The 15,088-nt window shown below is 41.8% G+C and overlaps 3 protein-coding genes across 4 annotated transcripts; all 3 read left to right on the top strand.

Annotated features, from left to right (window-relative positions):
* Nucleotides 1-1,059: 1,059 nt before the first annotated feature.
* On the top strand, nucleotides 1,060-1,350 carry LOC139559520 (cortexin-1-like). The gene has a single exon (XM_071375594.1). The coding sequence runs from the start codon at nucleotides 1,060-1,062 to the stop codon at nucleotides 1,348-1,350; it is 291 nt and encodes a 96-aa protein (XP_071231695.1).
* Nucleotides 1,351-5,845: 4,495 nt separating this feature from the next.
* On the top strand, nucleotides 5,846-7,457 carry LOC139560300 (uncharacterized). Its single transcript, XM_071376950.1, has 6 exons — nucleotides 5,846-6,227; nucleotides 6,519-6,589; nucleotides 6,677-6,853; nucleotides 6,944-7,005; nucleotides 7,088-7,174; nucleotides 7,262-7,457. Exons 1-6 carry the CDS (start codon nucleotides 6,070-6,072, stop codon nucleotides 7,352-7,354), a joined length of 648 nt encoding a protein of 215 aa, XP_071233051.1. The 5' UTR covers nucleotides 5,846-6,069; the 3' UTR covers nucleotides 7,355-7,457.
* Nucleotides 7,458-7,488: 31 nt separating this feature from the next.
* LOC139560299 (putative nuclease HARBI1) lies at nucleotides 7,489-9,560 on the top strand. Of its 2 annotated transcripts, XM_071376948.1 has the most exons (5): nucleotides 7,489-7,647; nucleotides 7,746-8,300; nucleotides 8,370-8,485; nucleotides 8,582-8,693; nucleotides 8,788-9,560. In XM_071376948.1, exons 2-5 carry the CDS (start codon nucleotides 7,829-7,831, stop codon nucleotides 9,156-9,158), a joined length of 1,071 nt encoding a protein of 356 aa, XP_071233049.1. In that variant the 5' UTR covers nucleotides 7,489-7,647; nucleotides 7,746-7,828; the 3' UTR covers nucleotides 9,159-9,560. The 2 variants fall into 2 exon arrangements, with proteins under 2 accessions (XP_071233049.1, XP_071233050.1); XM_071376949.1 differs by having other exon boundaries at nucleotides 7,489-8,300.
* Nucleotides 9,561-15,088: the final 5,528 nt, after the last annotated feature.

Raw genomic sequence — 15,088 nt, 5'->3', positions numbered from 1 at the left:
CAGCACCGTTGGAGCGAATGATGAATGACTATGGCATCCCCAACAGAGAGGAGCAATTATTCAGCCCAACAGTGAAGAGATGCCTCTGACTACTCTATTCCTGTTCAAGCTGACCTGTCAATTAGACCTTGCAATCACTCTTCAATCATCTTTCTGGCAATAACCAACCAGGCGTTTTAACTACTGACCCAAGGAGAAGAATTAATAGCAATACAATACAGACATTTCCTATGTGTTACAGTACTTCTAACTTATTGGTGAGCCCAGTCAGAAATATCAATGGACTTTATGAGTCGGTTATAATGTTATTATTAGTTTGGGGATAAGAAATACTCTCTCTCTTGTTATATTGGCCCACAGAGCCAAGCTTCTTATGAAAATCTCTCACTCCACTTACCCTGACCTGAAGCTTATTAAGCTGTGAACCTTTGAACATACAAGCACTATATACTAGGTCATTGATCCACAATTCCTCTTCAACCACTCAGTTAAATGTATCCCCCTCACCCCGCCTCCTGTTTCTAATTATTCACAAGGCCCCCGGCATAGTTGGACCATTGCTTAAAGAAGTAGATTTGACAGGTTAGAGAGTCTACAGTTACTAGTGCAACAGTAAGTGGTACGCGGGGAGGACTTTGGTACAACTGTCACATTCAGCTTGTATGTACTGTACAGGGCTGTGTCCCTTGGCTGTTACCCTCCCACATGGACACCAGAACACGACGAGTCCTTGAAAATGAATTAAGCCCCAGTGAGCCTGTTCCAACTTGTCTGTTATTGGTTTACTGAAGTGTTCATGAATCCATAGAACTGCATATCATCATGTCATCCCTGTTTGGCTTCTATCACTGTTGTTGCCTATGTGGCCAAAGGGTGAACTGAATTGACCCCCTAATACCCACATCCACTCCACACAAAGGCACCTTTTAGATGATGACCGATACCCAAACTGTTTTCATGCCCAAACTCTGTTTTCTACCTTAATTCGAAAACAAAACAATCTCAACACCAAAGGACATTTTTCAGTGTAGGTCACATTTCTGACACTCCAACTCCAAGATGAGTGATGTTCCCTCCTGGCTGGACTATGAACACTATGAACTGTTGTCCCCGACCCCAGCAAGTTTCCCCAGGGGCCCCTCAGGCACGGGGCTGCTGCCTGTAGCAGGCCACGTGGAACAGTGTATGGCCCTGTGCTTCGTGGGCCTCCTGCTGCTCCTCCTGCTCTTCCTGATAGTACGCTGCATCCGCATCCTGCTGGACCCCTACAACAGTATGACTGCCACCTCCTGGACCAACGACCCCAGGGACCCGTTGGAGAGGGGCCAGTTTGACTATGCCCTGGTGTAGGAGGGTTTGGGAGAAGAAGAGGGATGTGGAGAGTTTTGGGACCCTGAAGCAGGTTCAAGGGGGATGTTGCCCTAACTTTCGGACGGACTTGGATGAGACCAAAAAAAGTAGCTACATATGTAGGATCTTAATTTGATCACCCTGTTGCAGGAGAACTTGTAGTGTATTTGAGGTTTAAAAATGCTTCTGAAGTTTGACATTTCCTTTACGAAAAATGTATCAACCCCTACAGAAATATTGATTATAATCCACATAATAATTCACATTTTCTGTTGCTGCAGGATTATTTTCCTGCTGCAGCAAACTGGGTCAAATTAAGATCCTACACCTGTAGCTAGAGAGGGAGAACACGTGGATGGAAATTGCTGTCCCTGTCTCATTGAAAACAATTACATCCGGTTTGGTCCTGTCATCATGAGTAGCCTATTTGAATGCAGTATTAGATAGTCTGCTTCATAATAATAATATAATAATACCTTTATTTATATAGCGCTTTTCAATACAGGTCACGAATAATAAAATAAAATAAAAGTACTAACAAAGAAACAAAGACAGGAGGAAGGAGAATTACTTAAAACAGCTCATTAAAATCATACATTGTAATCCTACATTAAAAACATCTTTATGAACGTGTATCTTCAGCAGTCATTTTATCAGCAGGCACTGAATCTGCAAGCCTGCACTCCTCTGGCAGACCATTCCAAAGTCTAGGGTCTCTCTGGCTCAGATGGTTTGGGAAGAAGAAGTGGACTTTTGTGAAGCAGCTTGTGGGAAGGACTGAGTCTCAAATCAATGCAATCCTATTTCCAATATAGGTGACAACAGTGACTAGGGCCTGGTAGGTATGACTCTAGGTGACAACAGTGACTAGGGTCTGGTAGATATGACACTAGGTGACAACAGTAACTAGGGTCTGGTAGATATGACCCTAGGTGACAACAGTGACTAGGGTCTGGTAGATATGACCCTAGGTGACAACAGTAACTAGGGTCTGGTAGATATGACCCTAGGTGACAACAGTGACTAGGGTCTGGTAGATATGACACTAGGTGACAACAGTAACTAGGGTCTGGTAGATATGACCCTAGGTGACAACAGTGACTAGGGTCTGGTAGATATGACACTAGGTGACAACAGTAACTAGGGTCTGGTAGATGTGACCCTAGGTGACAACAGTAACTAGGGTCTGGTAGATATGACCACAGACGACAACAGTAACTAGGGTCTGGTAGATATGACCCTAGGTGACAACAGTGACTAGGGTCTGGTAGATATGACACTAGGTGACAACAGTAACCAGGGTCTGGTAGATATGACACTAGGTGACAACAGTGACTAGGGTCTGGTAGATATGACCCTAGGTGACAACAGTGACTAGGGTCTGGTAGATATGACCCTAGGTGACAACAGTGACTAGGGTCTGGTAGATATGACCCTAGGTGACAACAGTAACTAGGGTCTGGTAGATATGACACTACGTGACAACAGTGACTATGGTCTGGTAGATGTGACCCTAGGTGACAACAGTAACTAGGGTCTGGTAGATATGACACTAGGCGACAACAGTAACTAGGGTCTGGTAGATATGACTCTCTTGGTAACTTTGATAAGAGATGGGTCATCTTCAGACAGACAACTCTCCCATCAAATCACGAGGCAGACGTGCCAGAAGTCATGACTCAAAACCAAAGTTTGCAGGCAAAACTTTTGGAGGGGTTTTTAAAGTGTGTGATCTGCACTCTTTAAAAATAACCTCTGATCTCCATCTTGCTAGCTACTTATTATGCCAGGGGTTGTGGCCAAGAAGCAGATAAGGCAGTGGTGTAGGCAGTGATGTACTGTAGGCAGTGATGTAGGCAGTGATGTAGGCAGTGACGTAGACAGTGACGTAGACAGTGATGCAAACAGAGATGTAGGCAGTGATGTAGGCAGTGACGCAGGCAGTGATGCAACCAGAGATGTAGGCAGTGACGCAGGCAGTGATGCAACCAGAGATGCAGGCAGGGATGTAGGCAGTGATGTAGTTCCTCTATGCTATACCTTATTTCATACAGATGTGTTAAGCGTCTATCATAGTCCAAAACATGAATGCGTAGGCACAGCAGTGTTCTAGAGTATTGGACCTTTGGCTTTCATACTTTTCAAATTCTCAAGCAATGGACTATGATTGGACTATGATTTAGGCTTTAATGCCCAATGTCCGCCAGATGCATATGCGTTTTGTTTTGCTGGCTGTGTAACCCGCATTTTCTGTACTTGACGCAAATGTACTTGGCTTTTCAACTAGCTAAAAGCTACTGTAGTTAGTTGGAGTCTGTGTGTGTACTTCAGTTTGTACCACCGCATGGTAAAGCACAAGTGGAAAATATTGAACATGTGCAGCTTAGTGCGGAACCCCCAACATAGTGTTGCGGACTGATCCTTTGACAATGAATGACTTCCTCCAGAATGCAAATAGTTTGATGCATGTGGTGGACGTGAGGCGCAAGATGGAACATTGAAACATTACGGGAGACAACCTGTCTGGTTCCCAACCTTTTCCGGTTACTGTACCACCAAGTGAATTCTGCCTGGAGTATCCCCTCACGTGCATTTTACCAGTAGGCCTATGGTCTCATGAGTCTTCTCAAATACCCCCTTGAGTCCTGGTAGCCCTGGTTGGGAACCACTGGTTTAGAGCGACAACACTATACTGTGAATAGGGTGCCATTTGGGATGTAGCCCGGGACAGGAAAGAGCAGAACATCTGTCCACTTCTTGATCCATGTAATTGTGATCCCTGGCATCAGTCATTTATGGATTGCAGGACTCCGAGAAACAGTAACCCTTATTTCTGAGACGAAATCTTTGATGGAATAAAATTCAGTGAAATGTAATGAGTTTAGTCAGCTGATGGACAGAGGTAGTCTGTAGCCATGTTAGACATGAAAGTCACTCAGAGGATACTAAGAAAAAAGCTGAGATTTCACTGCTTGTTACTCGTTTGTTATACACCTGGCTTTTAAGGGAAGTGTTACCGCATTTGTGGAGATCCCATAAACGTTGCAGATGTCGGCTTAATTGGAAATTACCTTTAAATGTGAAGCGTGCTTTAGCGCAGTTTCGTAGTCTTGGCCCTAGTGGTGTATGGCCTGTCTATCTCCTTGCATATCATGAAAATAGATGCAACTATTCCACAAACATTCGCTGTTCTTCAGGTTAATACATGGTTCACAGGAACTGATACACGGACTACTATTGATGTCATCCAATGTGTTGTTACCGTGCCAATCTGTGAACATTGAGATTAGTTTTTTTATTTCCCTTGTACTGTTAAGCCATAGGTTATACTGTCTGTAAGTGGGGGCTTTATGACAGCATGTTCTGTATGTCTATTGGTTATTGTGTTTATGAAATGTCATGTCTATCAACGTCATCACTCGTCATGCTCTTTCTCTTTGTTTAGCCTAGCCTTGGTGAACGATATAGTGGCCAGCATTGTCTTTCAGAACACGAGAGGCTTTTTCTGTAGTATTTTTTTCAATACACTGTTGTCATCTAAGTTGCCAGATAGTTGGAAGGTACATCATCTTGATACTGATTGTCATATAGACTTGGCATTATGTACCATTTATGTTTGCTTGAAGAGTAGATGTTGATCCTACTGTCGTTTTCTCAATAAACATTCCTATAATTATATAAAACCTTTCATTTTACAGTCATTTTTATTTAATCCTCTTTGCACACACACACAAGCCCCCATGACATTTCTGATTTCCGTTTAGAACAGGTTGTCCCCTCTGTTGTTCTCTATCAGTAGCAGTGAGATTTAAAGCAAACGTAATCTATTGAATAATCTATAGAGAGACACGCATAAAGAGACACTGCCAGCTAATTCATGAGGATCAGCGCTCCCAGAGAGACAGATCACCCTCAGATAAGATACTGTATGGAACTGATGCTTGTAAGCAGCCTCTACCTCCACCTATATGGTACCATGATTTGTGAACAGCTTGATTGTTAGATTTTATATATTTGATCTTAATAAATTGGTCCCAATAGGAATGATATTAACTTGCTTAGTGACAAGCATTAGTCCTGTCTTATCCTCTTGTGTCAAGTCAGGACAATTTCTAGAGGTGGACAATGAGTTCAGAGCTGGTAGTCTTTTCTATTTCTGCTAACCGAGGACCTCTTCTGGTAATCTGGGGTACTTACAGCTCCATTCTGTGCCAGTCCTTCGTAGTTTGTGGCATCACCAGCATTGTTTTGTGGGAATGCAAACAGACAAACAGAAACCCATGAACTCATTACATGTGATGATGACGTTGGCATATAAACATCATGTGACGTGACCAGGAAAAACTCTGCCCTGACTCATGACATTTTGTAACGGCGTTGAGCATGGATTGAACCAAGACGCAGCGTGATACTTAGACATGATATTTATTAAACAAGACAAAAACGAACTAAACTTGATTCCAAACAAAATAACAAAACGGAGTAGACAGACCTGGGGCCTGTTGCACAAAAGTAGAATTAAGACATCCGGGATAAATGACTCAGCTGAGCTCAATGAAGCCAAAACATGTGCGTCCAGGCTTAATTGGTTGCACAAAGACCAAGCCAGGATGAGCAGACACGGATTCATTAAGCCAGGTGAAACCAATCCTGGATAGGTGCGCGCTCACGGCTCACTCAAATAGACCCCGCCACAGATCACAGATTAACTGATTTACCATGGCAACTAGAGCCGCGTACTTTTCCCCGTCGGAAGCACAAATCCTCATGGAGGCATACGAGGAGGTAAAAGATATAATTAAGAAGAAAGGCAACACCGCCACAGTGATAAAGCAAAGAGAAAAAGCGTGGCAAAGTATTGCAGACCGCCTGAATGCGTAAGTAGTGCACAATTACACACTCACCGCTCCGCTGAAACATCACAATTACAATTCAAATATTTAATTCACATCTCCAAAAATGCAGTTGTACTGTAATTATGAAACGGTTAAATTTTTAATTGAAATCCACTGCAGATATGAGTGAAATTGTGTAAAGTAACTCCATCACACTGTATAAAGCTATGATACATTTTTTGATATTTTTACTGAAAACAAGACAAAAATACCAAGTAATTTTTTGCAGTGTGACTCCATTAAATGTGTGTGTGTGTGTGTGTGTGTGTGTAGATTAAACATGAACGGGCCAAAACGGACATGGCAGCAGGTCAAAATCAAATACAAGAACATTCTGCAGAATGGTATGGTCCCTGACTAATATTTAACAAAGCACAAGCATATATTGTACCCAGAAGGTGCCTGCTCACACATTGTCTGTACTGTTTTAGCAGTGAAAAAGAATACCCACAGACAAGGCACGGGTGGTGGGTCACCAAAGGCTGACCTTACCCCAGCAGAGGACATGGCCTTGGAGCTAAATAAAGGCAGGCCCGTCTTAGAGGGGATCCCTGGGGGGAAAGAGACGAGCATAGGTTCCTCCCAAGATGCCACCCGCTTCATTCAAGGTATGTCCTTCCATCTCTACATGGGATACAACCACATTCATATTGAATCAATTTGGACTGTCTGACTTTGGTTTACCTATTGCCTTGCAGTGTCTGGCAGCACTGTGTTCCTGTTAGAGCCACCAGCACAAGCACCAGACGATGCTGATCCAGTGAGTACTCCATCAAAGGCATACTGTAGGCCTGGCATGTCTTGTCTACTAGCTTCAATATGAATCCGATTAAATGTGATAGGGTGAAGGCCCCAGTGCAGCAGCAACAGCACATGATGGAGACGATGATGAGGAGGAGACCATCTCTCTGGATTCCAGAAGGCATGAGGTATCATGTTAAGACTGTGAAAGTACTATTTACTCTACAATGGTGAGGAGTCCTCATCAAAATCAAAAAATCTAATTTCTTTTACAGGACCCAGATGCTATACAGTGGGAAAACCAGCCTGGCAACATAGTGCGTATTAATAAAAGGACACCACATCCTGCCAAATTCCAGCTGCGCTAATTGTATTGTGTTCACAGAGCTCACAAGCTATCAGAAAGTTGTATGGCAACCACCTCCGGCGCCAAATAGAACTGGCAGACATAGACATTCAGTACAAGAAGAAAAAGATAAAAGATAAAAGATAAAAAAGAGGACAATTAGGAAACTGGACCTTGAAATAAAAAAACTTGAGAGGGAGGTGAGATATGCCTTCAATGTACACTGTATGCTAACTGTAACACAAATGTATTAATCATTATTTTTCTTTCCTCCCCCAGCTCCAAGAAGATGACACAGCTCAAAATAAAAATTAGGTATATTCTCGTAAAGTCAAGTGAGCCATGACATATGAGCTCTTATTGTGAGCACACAGGACGGTGGCATCTTTCTAAGTTTTTTTTTATTTTCCCAGCAATCAGTACAACCAAGTCATCGTTATAAGGCATCGCCCTCTTTTGCCCACCCCCCCAGCACCAGGTGTGGCCACTAGCCTATATGAAGGCCCAAAATTGTGTGTTCCTTTCTGCTCTGACAATGGCATGCCCATTCGTGCGAGATGTGGTGGATGAAGAAGCACTTGTGCTGAGGAGAGCCTTCAGGCGAGAAAGGGTCTTCAGGGACCGGTTGGACCCACTGGCCTTCCCTGATGACCATCTATATGAAAGATACAGGTTTTCTGCAGATGGCATCAGGTATCTATGCAGACTACTGGGTCCCAGGATTAAGCACCGCACTGCACGGAGCCATGCACTGAGTGTGGAGCAAATGGTTTGTGTGGCCTTGCGCTTTTTTGCTAGTGGAGCCTTCCTGTACTCAGTGGGGGATGCAGAACAGCTGAACAAGGCCACAATTTGCTGCACAATAAGGAGTGTGTGTCTGGCTATCAAAGCATTAGCAGATGTCTTCATCTCCTTCCCTGGCCACAGAAGACTCTGTGACATCAAAGAGGAGTTCTATAGGATTGCAGGTAAGAGGATCTACAAATTACAGGACAACTGTTAACACATAGTAGGATACTCATTACTTTGTGTGACAGGTTTCCCCAATGTCATTGGTGCAGTGGACTGCACACACATAAGGATAAAAGCCCCCTCAGGTGCCCATGAGGCCGATTTTGTGAATAGGAAATCCTTTCACAGCATTAATGTTCAGGTGAACATAACTTTTTGATATTGTACATTGACGAACACTCTGCATTGCCAGTGATGTGCATTGATTGGTGTAATATTCCTCATCTTATGATTTCAGATGGTCTGCAATGCTGACTGTGTGATCAGCAATGTTGTGGCAAAATGGCCTGGCTCAGTCCATGACTCCAGAATCTTTCGGGCCTCTGAAATCTATCAGTGCCTATCACAAGGTAAGCCACACAACCCCTATTTATAACCATCATGGCTGTGTCAAGAATATCACTGTGTTTATGAGGTAGTAATGATGAGATTTTGTGTTGACAGGTGAATTCTCTGGTGTGTTGCTGGGAGACAGGGGGTATGGCTGCCAGCCTTTTCTCCTGACACCTTTCACAGACCCCCAGGAAGCACAGCAGGCCTACAACCATGCCCATGCCAGGACCAGGGCCAGAGTTGAAATGACCTTTGGCCTCCTGAAGGCACGCTTTCACTGCCTTCACAAATTAAGGGTCAGCCCTGTTAGGGCATGTGATATTACTGTGGCTTGTGCTGTCCTCTACAATGTGGCCTGCCTGAGGAAGGAGAGGGCCCCCAGAGTGCCACCAGCCATGGACTGGGACAATCCGGCAATCTTCCCTGATGACGACAGTGGTCGGCTGCTGAGGGACCAATATGTGTTGAATTATTTTAGTTAGTATGTGTGCTTTCAATTTTGGTTAAATATGTCCTGCGGTGGCAGAGGAATTTGGGTTTTTTTGGGTTCGTTTTTTGACGAATTTGGCCTCTTATGATGTTTGTGCGGTATACTGTGTGTAATACAAGGCTGCAGGGAGGCTACTGCATCCATTCATTTGTCTGTTCAGTTGATGTGTATGGATTTGTCCTGCATTTATTTTAGTGTGCAGACATGCAGGGTGTGTTATATACAGACCTTTGAATGTGTATGTATCATTTTGTATAATATGCTTGGATTCTGTGCTTTCCATCTTGTAGAGTCACTGTGACTTCAGTTTCGAAAGGAGCTGATGGTTTACCTGCTTTGTTTTGTCCTTATTCAATAAAGGAACATAATGTTACACATTGTGTTTTTATATTCATATGGAATGTGTATTTGTTTATATGACAGAGTACTAGGGCCACACTGAAGAAAAAGGATAAAGTCATAAATTTATGAGGCTGGTTCTTTCTGCAGAAAAGCTACATATTGTTTTTACAGTTTTGATACTTATGACAATGTGATACTTAATATTCTGGCACATCAGCATGTCTTTGTTTATGAAACCATACTGAAGTACAATTTCACGAAATGCCCCACATCTGTCATTTTAACAACTGTCCTCCTTTAAAACAACTGGTTACAATATTATGACTTGTGTTTTTTTCCCCTCTGTGGCCCTAATATTCTATCATTTTATATATAGCCTTATAGTCTATGGGAAACTGTAAATTATCTAATGATAGCAACATCATCTAAAAATCCTTTTTTATCCAAAATCATTGAAATTAATGATCACAAACGTTTAAATAATAACAGTGGGTCTAGTTATGTGATAACAATGTATAGTGAGCAGTGAAATAACTATTGGTTTCCATTTGTGGTGACTGCTGACTGACATTAGGGATGAGATTAAATAGATCCTGGAATTTAGCCTGGTCTGGAGCAGGCTAGCTCCACAGAATAAATCTCCATGGTAATTTATACCATAACATATCCTCCTGCCCCCTATCCATCTTTAGTGCAACCGGATTACGGATCAATTGAGCCAGGATCACCAAGATATCCTGGCTTAATCCCTTATCCTAGTTTTGTGCAACAGGCCCCAGGACATGCGAACTTACATACAACGAAGAACTCACGAACAGGAAAATGACTACACAAAACGACGAACGAACGAAACAGTCCTGTATGGTGCAAACAAACACAGACACAGGAGACAACCACCCACAACAAACCATGTGAAAACACCTACCTTAATATGATTCTCAATCAGGGGAGATGAAAACCACCTGCCTCTAATTGAGAACCATATTAGGTACCCATAAACCAACATAGAAACAGAAAACATAGACTGCCCACCCAAACTCACGTCCTGACCAACTAACACATACAAAAACTAACCGAAAACAGGTCAGGAACGTGACACATTTCTAGTACAATTATCAGGTAAATTGGTGTACACACTGCAAACTCCAGGAACGTAATTCGAATATCTATCCTGCAATTCCACCTCCTAGTGAGTGACTGACCTACAACAATCAACAATGGGCCTCTGTGAAGGTATATCCATTGGCCCTTTGTAATTACACCTTAAACAATGTAAATGAATGGTGTGTTACCAGTGACACATGCTGCTATTGTAATATGAAAAATAGTTATAACCAAATTAAAATTGCATGCTAATTGCTTCCAGTTGAAGGGAGCCCAATAGGATGCTCTGAATAACAGCCACACCTCCCATCTCATTAGGCAAGCAATTACCGATGCAGATTATGCCACAGTGGGTTCTAACAATGTAGTAACCTCGTAGGCACAACGCCAATGGGGCTCTTCATTCACTACCGCAGACCAAAGCATTGACACACTGTATAAAATAATACAGAAGTCTTGAACAGTAACCTTTAAACATTTTGCATGGCTGACATGCTTAGAAAATAAATATTTCAATATGTATTCCCCATAAAAATAAGTGAAAATATGTGCATAACTACTATTTAATCAACGCAAAATTGACATTATCCCACCCCTAGTTAGACACTATTAGCTTAAAAAGCCAAATCTAACACAATAAATGGCAATTAATTTCTAGCAATACTGCTCCTGTCTGTTTGTGTGGTGCGCGTGTTTGTCTATCACTTCGTGTTGATGTTAATGTGATAACTGTCGTGGGTTGACAGAAATACTTTCACTAAAACCTTCTCAATTAAATTTTAACTACAAAGTAGTCTTACCTGGCAGAAGTATATTATAAGTACATAATTTGTATCTATTATTTGTTGTTTGCTAACTTTGCCATGAAATGTGCAGCAGCAGACAGAACCATCGTTAGACCGGCACATTCCTCACTGAATAGATGCACAATTAAAGGGGAATTACACAAAGAAATCTACATTTGTTCGTTTTCTTCCAGACCTAAAAAAAAAAATGTATCTTCGGATGTGATTTAAGCATTAACATGCACTCAGAATATCCAATTTCGTTGTTTCTCTTTGAACAATTGTAATTTTGAGAGTGAAAATCAAAACAAATCTAAAACCAGGAAAAATAAAACTGAGAAAAGAGAATATGGGAAACTATAAAACAGTATTCTGGGGGGGAAAAAATCACAGATGTATAGGGCCCCCTTAGAGTAGTTTATTAACCATTCTTTTGCAAGGTATATTGACAGAAAACATAGTGCACTACTTTCTCTTGTACACTAAGGACCCAGGGAGGAGTTGCAGGGGAGAAGAGAAGAATGTGCATATTTGAAAACTAGAAAAAAATGAGTAGTTCGCAACATGTTTCTCTCAGTATTCCATTGTTTGGGTGTTACTCACCCCTTATGCCACCAACTACTATTAATAAGGATCAGACCCTTTTTTATTTTTTTTTGCCTAAAATGACATACTCACATCTAGTTACCTTTAGCTCAGGACCTGAAGCAAGGATATGCATAATCTTCATACCATTTGAAAGGAAACACTTTGAAGTTTGTGGAAATGTTCAATTAATGTAGGAGAATATAATACATTAGATCTGGTAAAAGATGTTAAAAAAAAAAATCCCATCATCTTTGAAATGCAAGAGAAAGGCCAATATATGACTTAAGAATCTAGGCACAATTTAGATTTTGACCACTAAATGGCAACAGTGTATGTGTAAAGTTTTAGACTGATCCAATGAACCATTGCATTTCTGTTCAAAATGTTGTATCAAGACTGCCCAAATGTGCCTAATTGGTTAATTAATACATTTTCAAGTTCATAACTGTGCATTCTCCTCAAACAATAGCATGGTATTCTTTCACTATAATAGCTACTGTAAATTGGACAGTGCAGTTAGATTAACAAGAATTTAAGCTTTCTGCCCATATCAGATATGTCTGTCTTGGGAAATTTTCTTTCTACTTACAACCTCATGCTAATCACATTAGCGCACGTTATCTCAACAGTCCCGTGAGCGGGACACTGATCCCGTAGAGGTTCTGATATGCCTTTCATACACAGACCAACATTCCACTAATTTACCATGCCTGCTTTTTTAGACCAGCTTTTTGGTATATCTGAAAAGGGTAAGGGGTAAAACAAACAAAAAAAAATGTAAATGAAAAGCCACCTTAAGACTTAGTCATGATTCTTGCATTTTCACAGACCATGTAACCAAAATACAGGCATTGGTATAAAAGGGGTATACAAGACCATTTGCTCCACATGTTTTCATCTTTAGATCTATAAGCCATTAGCCAGCTGAATCCTCTTGCCTGCCCACTGTCATAGTCATGGATCAGATGTACAGGTGCAGCATAAGAAAATGGAATGTGGGAGAATGTGGAATCTGCTAAACAATAGTTATTTATATTTATTATGGATCCCCATTGCAGCAGCCAATCTTCCTGGGTTCCGGAAAAATTAAGGCAGTTATACAATTTTTTAAAAACATTACAATACATTTACAACATATTTCACAACACACTAAGTGTGTGTCCTCAGGCCTCTACTCCACTACCACATATCGAAAGCCATGTGTACGTGTGTGTATTACATCTGGAGACAGTCTTCCGGATCCTTATCACACCAGCCTCCCCATCTTACTGGTCTGTATGGCTGTTAACAGACAGTAGTGTTGGAGGGTGGGCGGCAGTGTACTCAACACAACTTTATGTTCCTCGACTGTTGATGTACCCTAGTACTCACAAAGAGCAAACAAACATAGGCCTATAATTCAAGTTGTTTTGGCTTCTTTGGCCCTCTTCAACCTTTGGACGTCTTCAAAGTAAAGGTAAGCAAGCGTCACTATGCCAGTAAAACCTCATGGTGAAGAAGGGACACATTTTTCAGCCCTAGGGAATTTACAGATATTGCTTTAACTGATAAGAGCAATCAACAAATGTATATTTCTTGAGTGTTTTTGTTCTACTTTACTTTTTTTGTTGTTTAATTAGTACTACTGATATTGATTACTGCATTGTTGGGAAAGAACTTGCAAGAAATGCATTTCACTGTACTGGTGCACGTGACAATAAAACTTGAAACTTAAAACAAAGTGGTTGTGACTGAGGGCCATGTTTGAAAAATGACTGTTGAGAAAGGCTGTCTTTTGAATAGATTTTCATTATCATTAGAGGGATTCCAATGAACCTGTTAATTGAGGACTTCTGTGCTGAGGAATGTGATTGTTGAGTGTGTTTGTAATTTTGTATATTTGTATTGTATTGCATTTTGTAAATGGTGTGTATGCAGGGCTCTCTTGTGAAAGAGGCTTTGGTTTCAACGGGACTCCCTGTTAAAATAAAGGTCAAATTAAAATATAGGTCAAATAAAACCTGCCTTAAATTTGTAGAATTTTAGTACAATTTAGAAATGTTTCTTGTATGATGTTTGGAGACAGAGAGCTATGGTCCCTGCTTCTCAAATTAGATCTCTAAACGTGGGACCTCACAACAAATACCTTAGGCTTCATTTAAATACACTGCTCAAAATGACCTCCAGCAGGCCACAAATGTGCATGTGTCTGCTCAAACGGTCAGAAACAGACTCCATGAAGGTGGTATGAGGGCCCGACGTCCACAGGTGGGGGTTGTGCTTACAGCCCAGCACCGTGCAGGACGTTTGGCATTTGCCAGAGAGCACCTGCACGGTGCTGGGCTGTAAGCACAACCCCCACCTGTGGACGTCGGGCCCTCATACCACCTTCATGGAGTCTGTTTCTGACCGTTTGAGCAGACACATGCACATTTGTGGCCTGCTGGAGGTCATTTTGCAGGGCTCTGGCAGTGCACCTCCTTGCACAAAGGCGGAGGTAGCGGTCCTGCTGCTGGGTTGTTGCCCTCCTACGGCCTCCTCCACGTCTCCTGATGTACTGGCCTGTCTCCTGGTAGCGCCTCCATGCTCTGGACACTACGCTGACAGACACAGCAAACCTTTTTGCCACAGCTCGCATTGATGTGCCATCCTGGATGAACTGCACTACCTGAGCCACTTGTGTGGGTTGTAGACTCCGTCTCATGCTACCACTAGAGTGAGAGCACCGCCAGCATTCAAAAGTGACCAAAACATCAGCCAGGAAGCATAGGAACTGAGAAGTTGTCTGTGGTCACCACCTGCAGAATCACTCCTTTTTTGGGGGTGTCTTGCTAATTGCCTATAATTTCCACCTTTTGTCTATTCCATTTGCACAACAGCATGTGACATTTATTGTCAATCAGTGTTGCTTCCTAAGTGGACAGTTTGATTTCATAGAAGTGTGATTGACTTGGAGTTACATTGTGTTGTTTAAGTGTTCCCTTTATTTTTTTGAGCAGTGTATATGTTGATGACATACTATTCAGGAACAGTGACAGGAAAACGTTATTGCATTCCTCACAAGAAATACAATAATATAATTAACTTCATACAGGCACTAAAAAATGTAACTCTGTGTCACACA

Source organism: Salvelinus alpinus, chromosome 30 (genome assembly GCF_045679555.1).
Source record: "Salvelinus alpinus chromosome 30, SLU_Salpinus.1, whole genome shotgun sequence".
NCBI classification, from domain to species: Eukaryota; Metazoa; Chordata; class Actinopteri; order Salmoniformes; family Salmonidae; genus Salvelinus; species Salvelinus alpinus.
This window is presented reverse-complemented; position numbering and strand designations above follow the sequence as displayed.

What these genes read in the sequence shown, in the direction of transcription:
- LOC139559520 (XM_071375594.1), top strand. Translation starts at nt 1,060, where the DNA reads ATGAGTGATGTTCCCTCCTGGCTGGACTATGAACACTATGAACTGTTG.
- LOC139560300 (XM_071376950.1), top strand. Translation starts at nt 6,070, where the DNA reads ATGGCAACTAGAGCCGCGTACTTTTCCCCGTCGGAAGCACAAATCCTC. An exon ending in CACCAGACGATGCTGATCCA is followed by an intron (nt 7,006 to 7,087) that starts GTGAGTACTCCA and finishes TAAATGTGATAG; the next exon opens with GGTGAAGGCCCCAGTGCAGC. An exon ending in TGGATTCCAGAAGGCATGAG is followed by an intron (nt 7,175 to 7,261) that starts GTATCATGTTAA and finishes TTTCTTTTACAG; the next exon opens with GACCCAGATGCTATACAGTG.
- LOC139560299 (XM_071376948.1), top strand. Translation starts at nt 7,829, where the DNA reads ATGAAGGCCCAAAATTGTGTGTTCCTTTCTGCTCTGACAATGGCATGC. An exon ending in TTCACAGCATTAATGTTCAG is followed by an intron (nt 8,486 to 8,581) that starts GTGAACATAACT and finishes TTATGATTTCAG; the next exon opens with ATGGTCTGCAATGCTGACTG. An exon ending in CTATCAGTGCCTATCACAAG is followed by an intron (nt 8,694 to 8,787) that starts GTAAGCCACACA and finishes TTGTGTTGACAG; the next exon opens with GTGAATTCTCTGGTGTGTTG.